This window comes from Rhinolophus sinicus, linkage group LG10 (assembly GCF_036562045.2).
Source record: "Rhinolophus sinicus isolate RSC01 linkage group LG10, ASM3656204v1, whole genome shotgun sequence".
NCBI lineage: Eukaryota > Metazoa > Chordata > Mammalia > Chiroptera > Rhinolophidae > Rhinolophus > Rhinolophus sinicus.
Window position 1 is genome coordinate 66,290,309 of NC_133759.1, and position 12,492 is coordinate 66,302,800.

Sequence of the window (12,492 nt, forward strand, 5' to 3'; positions counted from 1 at the left end):
GATGTCCCTGCCTGATTGAATGCATGGATAGGTGCATGAGTGCTTGGGTAGATGGATAGAACTAAATAACGGGGGGGAAATGCATGGAATAATGAGGGAATCAGGTGGAAGAGTGGATGGAAATAGGAGGGCAAGAGAATGAGTGAATGAATGAGCAAGTAAATGAGGGAATGGGATGAGAGGGAAGGAGTGATGGAGGGAATGAATGAATGAATGAATGAATGAATGAATGAAGAGGTTTTAAGGCCGCACTACCTGAAACCCTAGCGCCTGGAGGTTGGCGGGTGGGGGGACGGGCGGCTACTCCACACAGTACGGTAGGCGCGGGCCACTCCTCCTCCAGCCCTACTCGCGCCTCCTCTTCTCCCACCTCCTCTTTCTTCTCCTCCTTCTCCGCGGTCGCCCGCCCTCCCGCCACCCAGACCCCAGTCCCGGGCCGGCGAGCGGAGAAGGCACCCGCTGCGCGCTGTGGCGCTCGCCCCGCCGCCGCCGCCGCCCTGCGCGCCGCGATGCGTAGACTGGCCGCGCTGCCCGGGGCCGCCGCTGCCGCGCCGCACCATGAAGCTCCGCAGTAAGGCGACTGCGTTGCTCCTGCTCGCGCTGGTCACGCTGCTGCTCGTGCTGCTGACCCTGCGCACTGGCCGCGCCGAGCCCCCAGCGCCACTTGCGCGCCCCGCGTCAGCCCCGCAGCGCCATCCCACGCGGGTCCCCGTGCGCCTCCTGGGCCCGGGCGCCTTCCCGGGGGCGGGGCGGGGCGTTCAGAGGCGCCGGCCACCGCGCCCGCGCCCGCGAGCTGGCCGCTGGGGCGCGGCGAGCCTGGAAAAGTTGGCGAGGTGAGTCGTGGCAGCCCCAGAGTCCCGTCTGGGGACCCGGGTCTCACTCTCTCCGCTCGTGCCAAGTCCAAGGGACGCTTTGGGCTGGAGGAACAGAATCCAAATTCACCCACGAGCTGCCCACTTGTGTTTCTTACTCCGCTAGAAATGAAGATCCAACTTCGTGTCGTCCTCCTGATTATTTGCAATGCTGATAATTAAGTACATTTTTGAAAGAGAAGTATCAGGCAAAGTGGTTTGTATGTTACATTTTTTTAACTGTCAAGGCAAGGCATATTTTTGTATTCTTGCAAACGTGCGCCCTCGTTTAATTTTTCAACAGCTATCACAATGCAAGAATGCTTTATCTAATTCTCATGTTTCACTGGAGAATTTTTATCAAAAACGTAGATCTGATTGAGTTGGAAAAGTTAGATGTTTACCAAAGACTGGTTGCCTGTCATTGAACCTCGAATCACCCTGTGCTTAGAACAGAAGAGGCAGTCGACCTATCTACGTTTATTAAAAAGTTTTCTCCTTGAAAGGAGTGATGCGTAGCACGGAAAAGACACAGTGGAGGTTTCCCTGTTTCTCGTTCTGGTTCAGACTCAAGAACAGTTAGAGTCCTGTAGAGAAAACAGCTAACGTTCGACGTTATGTTTGATATTCTCTTTCTCTACGCAAAGCTTAATGCCACAGCTTTTTGCCAGAGCGTTTTATCTTTGTCCTTTGCGTTGCTGGAACGCCCGCAGGTTAGGGATTTGCGTTCATTTCATCTGTGGTGGAGAGCTTTTTAACAATCCCCTTGTCTTGTAGCCATTGTGTTTCCTCTTCCCGTTTGAAGCTGTAGATGTTTCTAACTGCCATTGCAAGGTCCGCGTTTGCTGGGTTTCTTAATAATTTGAAATGAGTTGAAGAATTCTTTTTGAGCGTGATAACTAAATGTGTTTTGGCGCTTTTATTGTAACTAAAAAAAGAAACCTCAAGAAGTAGCTGTATCAGCTTTTGTTTCTCTTCTCCCTCAATAAATGTACAGGTGGGTACTGACAAATTTTCAGGGGGAAAAACAATGATATATAGAATTGCTTTTAAGTATTATATTTATAACCACTTACAGCCCCTTATGAATATATATGCTCTTTAAAATAAGGATTTTTCTGTTAAGAACTTAATGGGATTTTCCTTCCTATATACTGAAGTATCTTGTAATGGATTATATTACAGTTCAACTGCAGGCTTACTGAGATTTGTAAGTTGATGGGAAAAATTAACTTACAAATAAGTTAATAACTGACATCATTTGACATAGTGCTAACAGCAGTACATAAAAATAGTAATTGTTAACACTTTATATTAACTTCGTCTGTCATCTGCACCATAACCCTGTGATAGTGGTTCTCAAATTGTGTCCTTTAACCAGCAGCACCAGTGTCACCTGGGGCCTTGTTAGAAATGCAGATTCTCAGGCACCACCCCAGACCACTAAATTAGAAACTTTAGGGGTAAGGTCAGTTGTCTGTGTTTTAACAAGCCCTCAATTGTTCCTAACACACACCCAAGTTTGAGAGCCTGCTCTGTGGAGTAAACACTAATGTTATCGCCATTTTACAGATGAGGAAAGCAAAGCACAGGATTTAGCAGTTTGTCCAAGGTTCACAAATAATATGTGGTAGACAGGGATAAAGACCCAGCCAGGCCCAGGCTGAGCTCTTACCTGCTATGTTGATGTCATACACTAGTCTTGCGTGCATTGCATAATTTTTCTGAGATTTTTTTCTGAATAAACATCATAGATGTTTGCAACTGTCTCATTCTTCAAGGTGTTGGGAACATCGGGAACATTCTTGTCTCTTAATTGGCTCTGACTAGGAAGAGACCATGAATAGAATCCAAATGGATGGTTTAGGGAAGGACTATTTCCATGAGCAGCAGTACCACTGAAAGCCATTTTTCTTTTGAACTTATCTGTTAGATTATCGTAGAAATCATGGCTAACACCATAGGAATAAAGAGCAAAATTTAAAAACTCAGGGAAGAGTGAAAAACAAAAGAGCCATGGGGAAATCTCAAGCTCAAATGCGTAAACATGAAAGCCTAGTGTCCTCTGGAGAAGTTGACATTTTCTGGGACTTATTAGTGTTTCTTTTACTACCTAGACAGAAATGGCAACAGAAGATTCTGAAGCAGTAAGGGAGCAGGAAGAAAGATCTCTGCATGGACTCTCTTATTGCTTTCCTAATCCTGCCTGGGTTAAATTTTTGTGGTTTAGGAGGAATTTTATTTTAGGGAGGAAAAAGAAAGCCTCATGTTTTCAGAAAACGAGTGCTTTAATCTCTTTGCATGGCTAGAATCCAGAAGAGATGAAGGTTCCAGGATCACATTTCTTAGACCTGCGAAATAGTCAGAAGAAATTGGGAGTTGGATTTGACACAGTCCACCCCTGCTGACCATCCGTGGACCAGGCTGCTTTCCTCCCTCAGGGTACTGCTGTCAGTGAAGTTCTGCCACGTCAGCACAGGAAACACAGCACTCTCATTCCACATCTTGTTTTCATTTCGGAGAAGTTTCCAGGGATTTGCCTAGTTAGCAGGCAAACCCGACAATTTTATAACTAGTCATTTGTATGCAATCTATCCTGTGGTAGCCACTCCTCTGTATAAATATAAAGCCAGGAGGTAAGGTCTGAGAGTTCAGGTCAGCGGTGGGATCTGAAAATGGACACCACACTGTAAGCATTCTTCAAGGTGTTGGGAACATTGAACTGTAAGCAGCAGTTCCAGTGCACAAGAGAAATGAAATCTTTCTAGTTTGGGTTATTGGTGATTTATACTTGGCTGGCTTCCAAAAAGAATTTGAGATGACTTAGAGTGAAAAACACATATACAATAAGACCATTGAAATAGTTATAAAAAATAAAAAGACAAAAAGAGGAGGGGGAAATACGCACTGTTTTTCAAAAACTGAGGCCACTATTGTTGAGGATTAAGGGTTAAATTTAGCTCTAAGCTTCCTGGCAGCCCTGTCAAAAAGGGAAGCATGTGGGATGCCTCGTTTTCACTGAATGATAACTGAAGTTGATGAAAAGAGATGATTTGTTTTTCATGGAACTGAATTCTAAAAGGAGAATTTAACTTGGGAATAAACTTCAGACTTTAGAATTCCTCTTTGAGCCAACATATGGAAAAGGGAGTTTAATACAACTGCCAACCCATGCCATGTAAAAAAATGAATTTGGCATCTGGAGTCCAGAGAATTGGATTCTAGTCCCAAAACATTTCATCTTAATTTCCTCATCTGTAAAATGAGTGAATTGATTCAAAAGTTTTCTAAGATCTCTTCTAGCTCTGACATTTGATGATTCTGTGATGAGATCATCAAGTTTAGCTGCAAAATCCCGACAAAGACTATTTATTGTCCAGCTCTTTGTGCTGTCTCTTGCAAAATCACTGTTTCTCATTTATTGGCTCTAGCCTAGAACTCTTATTGGTTACTCAACCTCAGCCCTCTTCTGAACTTTATTCTTTTTCTTCTGTGTTGGCCTGGATATTGCTGTCTTCTCTTAAAATATGGTTTCTAAGGGAGACTTAGGCTACCTCTATGCTCTTTGGTGCTGCTGTGACATTTTATTCCACAATCATTCAGCAAATGTTTATTGCACATATATTCTGGGCCAGGTACTCATTCTACAGTGGTGAATAGAGTTGCTGCCATCCCAGAATTGGGGGCTGGGGAAAAGATGACAATACAGAAACATGCTATACCTGGCAGCCTCCCCCATTGCCCAATGAGAGAAGGTGTGCATACCTGCTCATCAAGAGATAACACTCCCTGCAGTTCGCTCTGGCCTCTGAGATAAGTCTTCTCAGAGGGTCCTAGCTCGAATAAAGGTCTCACTGAAGCGATGCTATCTCTATAGTAAATGGCCAGCTGGGTATTAGCTGATAGACCCAAAGCACATTAAAGGTCTCTAGATCTTGGTGCCATCCATGATATTATGTTCTATGAGTCTTGGCTCTAATCATTCATTCTTGTTGATTGGTCCATGAGTCCTCTCTTTCACCTTCTACATGTACTCATTAGTAAACTCTATGGGTTCTATCTCAAAATATATCTCCACTCCCACCATTCCTACTGCTCCCATGGTTACCACCCATCTCCTAAACACCATCCTTTCACACTTGGACATCTGCAGTAGCCTGTTACCTGGTTTGCATGTTTCCACTCTAACACCCTCGACAGTCCATTTCCCTGCAGCTGTTGGAATAATCTTAAATATGCAGACTACATTAGATCACTTTGATGGTTAAAAGCCCTACAGTGACAGATTTCTCATCACAGAATAAAACCCAATTTCTTAGTATGGCCTTTAAGCCCTCGCCTGATCTCAACCCCGTTTAGTTCTCTGACGTTGATGCCTGCCACTCCCTACTTCACTCACTCCACTTGAGCCATACTGGACTTCAGATACACTGAGATCATTCCTATGGCAGCACTTTTTATTTACTTCCTATGCTGGAATGATCTTTGCCTTACATCTTTGCAACACTAACTCCCTCACTTCTTTTAGGTTTGTGCTTTCAGGTTTTCTCCTCAGAGGGGTCTTCCCAGCTGCCCTAGAAAAACAGAAACTTCTTCACTTTCTACCCTCTTACCCTGTTTAACATATTTTTGTAGCATTTATTATTATGTGACATTGTATTTTATTTGCTTCTCCCCCCCCATGTACACATACTTCATGTACATGCTAGAAGAGATGATCTCATAGTAGGTCCTCAATGCATATTTGTTGACTGAACTGGTGAATGAAGCAGTGTTCACCGGTGCCAGCACTGCTGACTTCACTTACATGATTCAATTACATGTTATTTAATAATATTGAAAACAAGTGAGAATCTTTAATAAAACATCCTTAAAAGAGAGAATGCGTATTTTCTTTTTAATAGATTTTAATTTTTAGAACAGTTTAAGATTTATAGAAAAATTGAAAAAGCAGTGCAGAGAGTATCCCTACTCCCCGCACCCAGTTCCTTCTATTATTAAAATCTTACACTAGTACGATACATTTGTTATAATTAATGAACTAATATTAACATTATTACCAATGCTTAGTTTATTTAGATTTCCTTAGTTTTTACCTAATGTTCTTCTATTGCAGGATCCCAGCCAGGATACCACATTACATTTAGTTGTCTTGTTTCCTTAGTCTCCTCCTGGCTGTGGCCATTTCTCAAAGTTTCCTTGTTTTTGATGACCTTGGGAGTTTGGAATATCACTAGTCAGATCTTTTGTAGGATGCCGCACCATTGGAATGTGACTGATGTTTTATTCATGATAATACTGGGGTTATGGATTAATGGGAGGAAACCATATAGGCAGAGTGCCATTTTCATCACATTGTATCAAGTATATATCAACATGATTAGGACTGCTAATATTGGCCTTAGTCACCTGGCTGAAATAGTGTCAGGTCTCCCCATTGTAAACTTACTCTTTGTCCCCCTCTCCATACTTTGGAAGGAAGTTACTGTGCACAGCGCACACGTAAGGATTGGGGAGTTATGCTTTCCCTCCTTGAGGATGGAGTATCTCTATAAATTATTTGAAATTCTTCTGCATGGAAAATTTGATTATGCTCCACCATTTATTATTTTTTTAGTCATTATATCAGTATGAACCTATAGATAGTTATTTCATACTTTGAGTTACAATCCAATATGACTTTATTTTGTTTCTGAAATTGTTTCAGTTTTGGCCATCAGGAGCTCTTTCAGTTCATATCTATGCTCCTTTCACATACCCCCATCAATGTGTTTTGGTTTTTGTTTTCATTTTTGTTTTTTGAGCCCTTCTTTACTGTCTGGCACTCCAAGATGCTCCAGCTTCATCTTGTATTTCTTTAAGAAGCCCTGCTTCCTCTTGTTGGCAATGGTGTAGGGACCGTGGTCTGGGCACTCAGCATGCTTGTTGCTATTGGGGTGTCATTTTATTTTTTTAGTTCCTCACAGCTGACAGAGCAAAACATATGTGTCTATACTAACTTGTGTATGTTAACAGATCTCTCTGGGAGCAGTTTTCAGAAATTCATAATGTGAAATAAATCAAGTGCTAGGGAAGATTTGCAGAGGAATGTAAAATGAATTCCACCTTTAATAAAAGTCTCTTATTTTCTTTTTCAAAAGAATATTTAAAATGGTGGTAAAATATATAGTATAACATAAATTTTTTTCTTATTTTCTTACAGAGAATTATAACATGGAGAGAAATATTTCCAAGGAAAACAAATCTGTTTTCAAATTTTCTTCCAAAAAACCTCACCTGTGAATTTTTTATGGGGATAAGTGTCAATATGGCCAACAGATCTATAAATAAGAGTATTTCCACGTGTAACCATTTCTAACTATGTTAAGCTAAACATGGGTTCATACCGATGTCTCCAACTCGAATCAGTTATGACATGGATCATTCTAGCTCCCTTCACTTGCTTACCTGGGAGAGGGAATGTTTTTATTTCCCAGAAACCCCAGCTAAAGTTTCCTTTCATCTCATTTGCTTTGGTTGGTTTAAATGCCTATAGTATGGAGGAGGGAAAAGGAAGAAGTGGAGGGGTGAGATAGAACCAGCTAAACTGACTTAAACCATGCAAGGCCCACCCCTTGAATTAGGGATGAGGCCAAGACCACCCAAGATTAGAAATAGTAAAGGGCAAACTGTTTCTAGTGGCTGATACTATAAGGTCTGAAACTGAGGAATTGGCAGCCGCATTTCTGCTATGTGGAGAGAGTTGGTCTACATCGAGGGTACATGAACCCAAGGTGATGGGGAAAGATGACAAGCAATGCAGAGTGACCGATGTGGGGAGCAAGTCCTAATGTCATTCCCAAGGCCAGCTTCTACTCTTCGCTGGCTGTGCTCTTTCATCCCTTTCCTAGATTCCACGAACTGAGTTTCTGTCACTCACCACCAAAGAGTCCTGACTTATTTGGATACGTAGCATCTGCTTTTAGCACTTTCACTAAATTCAGTAAATAATGGCCATATTGACACTTATCCCCATAAAAATTCACAGGTGAGGTTTTTTGGAAGAAAATTTGAAAACAGATTTGTTTCCTTGGAAATATTTTCTCTCCATGTTATAATTCTCTGTAAGAAAATAAAAAAATTTATGTTATACTATATATTTTACCATCATTTAAAATATTTTTTTGAAAAAGAAAATAAGAGACTTTTGTTAAAGGTGGAATTCATTTTACATTCCTCTGCAAATCTTCCCTAGCACTTGATTTATTTCACATTATGAATTTCTGAAAACTGCTCCCGGAGAGAGGTGTTTCTTGACTTGCTACCTTTATTGAGTCTATGATTTTGTTTCAGCAAAGAGTGACTTTGGTACATTTGAAGATGACCTTTTGATGCCCTCCCAAGCCTCTCCCCTCAACCTCTTTTAGCAACACAAAAGACTGTAATCCTCTAATGGAAATTCATCACAGTACAATTTAGAATCCAAGCTTTACAGAAGTAGGAGACAAGAGAGAACACATACTCCAAAATATGACTCCCTTTCATGGGGGAGGAAACTGAGGTTCAAGGAGGTAAAATAATAAAAATGCATGTAAAGCACTTAGCACAAGATGGAGCCACGGTGGTGGCTCAGCAAATGATTTGCATTTCTCAGTACTGCTAGTGTCCACTGTTGCTTTGTTATTTAGCAACTGAATTGTAACTAGACTCAGTTAACTAGCTATGTGGCTTTGAATTAGTCCTCCTCAGCAAATCTTAGCTTTCTCATAAGTTCAAAGATGAAATAAAATAATGCAGGTAAAATGCTGGCCCAGTATGTATCACACAAGAAACTCGCAGCAAATGTTAGCCAGGTCTAAGATGCAGATTCAGGCAATCTCTTCTTGGGTTATGACTTGAGGAAATCAAGACCAGGCTTCCATATATAATAAATAATACTCCAACCCCAATCTCCTGGCCCACAGTAAGAGCTGAAGGAGTTGATGAGGCAGGACCCTTTTCACTGCATCTTAGGGAGTTGGGCTGTTGTTCTGGAGAGTTTCAAACTTGGAAATCTTGCTATCTGTACTTTTGATGTCTGCTCAAGCACATTGAGTTATTGGTTTCAGCTTAAAAAAGCAGAGGGTGAGTGAAGAGTTTGTGGGAATTAGGCGGTGTTCTCAGAGAAACAAAATACAGAATTTTGTCCACAGAGACTGCTATTCAGGGGCCCTCATCTCTGGTTGGGTTTGAAAATGTGCTGCATTTTTCTCTTCCGAGTTTTGTGAGAATTACAAGGACCCCAGTTGTCTGATCACTGGCCCCAAAGTAACAAGCCTTGATGTTCAAGTATCAGAATTTATTACTCAGGGAAAATGGATTATTGGAAACTGGTGTTTCAGAAGAAACTTCTAGAAAAATTTAAAAAGTGTACAAAAACTTCAAATCTGGTTTGCAATAAGATAAAATATCGATACGTAAATTAACAAGTGCTTTTTGATGCTCTTCCTAGCTTGATTTTGGCATGGATATAAAATATTTAGAGAAAAATGAAAGCTTCTGATACATTTCAAGTTAGAATTTAATAATGATGATAAATAATATTTAATGGCAACTTAAAATATGCCAGGTATGGTGTGAAGCACTGCACTGCATTATTTCATTTAATCTTCATAACAGCCTAAGGGTCAGAACTCTCAGTTGCAAGTGATAGAATCTCAGCTCATAAGTTTATGTCACTTAATCATAAAAGGGGCTTTACTGGCTCATAAAACTGTCAAATGCAAAGAAGATAAAGCTTCTATTACAGGTGTATCCAGGATTTCTAACCATCTTGCCTCCATATTTTAGCTGTGCTTCCTTCTGTGTAGATACACTCTCAGATGAGTTTTCTCCAGGTAATAGTTCCAACAGACTGGACTTGCGTCCTCCTCCTTTAGTAACCGCCAAGGGAGAAGCTTCATCCTGCCAGGGCTGCTCTATTGACCTGACTTGTATCACATGCATATCCAGTCACTCATGGCCACACTGGGGGAGGATAATTCAACCCCTCCACACCTTACAGACTGAGAACGGAAGAGGGATGGTTTTCCCCAAAGAAAACTAAGTTGCTTTTACCAGAAACTCCTGGAAATGGATACTAGTAAGAAACACCAAAATAGAAAGCTATAATCAATATGTCCATTTCACATATGGGGAAACTGAGGGTTACCGGTGGTTAAAGCATTTGCCCAAGATGGGACAGCCAGTGACAGACCTAGAATTTGAAGTCAGGTCCATGTGTTTCCAGAGCCAAATTGCTAACAACAAATGCTGTACTTGGGAACAATTCTTGAAATTTGAACCATTTGATTGCTTTCTAGAAGCAGAAGATTCTAGAAGAAGATTTTGAAGAAGATTCCTTTGATAAAATCTCTCTTTTGTACTTGTACATTGTTCATAAATGTAAGGGAAAAATAGGTTATAAAAATTATCCCTTTTTTAAAAGTTTTTTTTTAAATCTGTTACATATTTATATACACATACCCACATGTATTGTGTACAACTCTGGAAGAGAAAACCAGTATACCAAAATGTTAATGGTAGCTATGGAATTGGCATTATGGGTGCTCCCCTTTTCTTGTCTGTATTTTAAATTTTGTCTATGATAAATGTATGCATTACTTGTACAACTTATAAAACCAGTTTTATAAGTTGTACAAGTATAAAGTATATCATGTATCATAAAAATCAAAAAGTCCTTATTGACCTGAGGCATAGGAGCACGGAAATTAGTTGGGGAGACAAGTTTTCTTCCCTTTAAGTTGGTAAGTCTTCTTCATCCTCTTTTTTTTTTTTTGGAAAATGAGCTAGAAGTGCCCATTTGCAGAATATATAATCCTCATTCTTCTCCCCTATATGTCACCAGCCCATTTATTTCAAACTATCACTGCTAGTTCATATTTTAAAATCTCAATAATATCTTAATTTGAAAAGAAGAAGGAGATGGAGAAATAGAATCTTCTGTGTCAGGAACAATTGTAATGGGAGAAATGAAATGAGAATTAGTCCAGGCAGAAACTATAGAGTTTCCAAGGGGTAACTATAGAATATAGTTTATAGAATTATAAACACTATTGTGTGTGTCCTGAGCTAATGGCAAATGGATGGATTACAGAAGTAGAGTTGGTGAAGGTGTGCTTTGAGCGTCATGCCCAGGGAGGCTGTGAGTCAGAGGTTGAAATCAATCCATACTTGGATCACTGAGCCAGCAGCCATGAGTACAGATAAAGAGCCCATCTGCCTAGAAGAGGTTCCTTTTCCAACTCACTTGTGTGTGGCCCCAAATATAGCATAATGATTAAAAGCAGGGCTCTTAAGTCCAGCCCCCTGGGTTTGAATCCTTGCTTTGCCCCTTGCTATTCATAAAACATATGTCGGTATACAGTGACATCTAAAAGAAGACACACAAACACACATAGACTCAGATAAAATTACCAACTTTAGATATTGAACACTTACTGTGTATTAGACCTAGACTTTGTTTAGGAACACGTAACCCATGTTTCAAATATGATCCAAACTAAATACATACTATTCATAATTGAACATACTTATCAAATAATTGTATTAAGCACCTCTCCCTTTTCAGTTTTTTGGCACTATGTTGACACCATTCATATAATACCATGACTTCAAGGCAAATGTCAGCTTTTCTGTCTATCTTGAAAGACTCGTGATACTTGATTTAACTCCAAACCATGGGTCATTAAAAGTGATTTAACTGTTAACACAGTGTAATGTCTGGGTATGTAAGTGAAGGCTCTACTCATAGCTTCAGTGGGGAAAGTTTTTGTCAGGGTATTAATGTGTTCCCAAATCTGTGGTTTGCAGGGAATTTTATTAGTGGCTCTCACTTCCCACACTTCACATGGGTATAATTACTTATCACCAGAGTCTCCTTCTAAGGGATGTATCAAGGTGTTTCTACTTCCTAAACTGCCACTCTGGTCTCATTTGTGGACCTTCTCCATGTTCAAATAGCTAAGATTTCATCTTGTAAAAGATTTCACTCAGGTGGGGGATTCTGGTAATCTATAATTCCCCCAAGGTGAGCATAATCAACTTCTTAAAATTAATCTTCTACCATTTCCCCCAAATATTTCTGCATTTCCTTCCCTATTACAACTAGTTACCAACAACATTGTCTAAGGCTGTATTTTAAATTACTGAAATTTTCTTCAAACTTATACTGCCTGCCTGTATTCCAGCATCAGATATACCTGAGTTCACTTAGCTTGTCAGTTAAGGAGAAGCACTGATAAGAGAGGCAGCAGGAGATGGCAGAAAAGAGGGTCAGAGTAGAACCAATTACTTGCTTTAATAATTCAGTGTGTTTTGCAGTAATAGGCTTAAAGTAAATAGCACTACACATAAATGCCACATTTCATTATTTATGTACTCCAGAAACTGAGGTTTAATTAAGTCACATGTTTGAGACTTCTAAGCCATTAAGCCTTGGGCAGCATTGGAGGTGGTGAAGCTGCTTTTCCCTCTGAGCCTCCACTGTTATTCTGAATATTATTTTTCATGTGTATGGGGTAAGCTTGAGCCAGGACAATTGGGGCAGAGTTTACCAAAAGAGTCATTTTCATATCACCATTAGCATTCTTATAATGTGACTACACTATGGTTGCTAACTTAA

General features: G+C 40.4%; 1 protein-coding gene across 1 annotated transcript in view; it reads left to right on the plus strand.

The window, feature by feature from the left end:
- Positions 1-409: 409 nt before the first annotated feature.
- The window catches only part of GXYLT2 (glucoside xylosyltransferase 2), a 114,159-nt gene continuing 102,076 nt past the window's right edge, over positions 410-12,492 (plus strand). Inside the window, exon 1 of the mRNA XM_074313296.1 lies at positions 410-833. Coding sequence (XP_074169397.1) covers positions 559-833 — 275 coding nt within the window. The 5' untranslated portion in view covers positions 410-558. The remainder of the gene's footprint in view (positions 834-12,492) is intronic.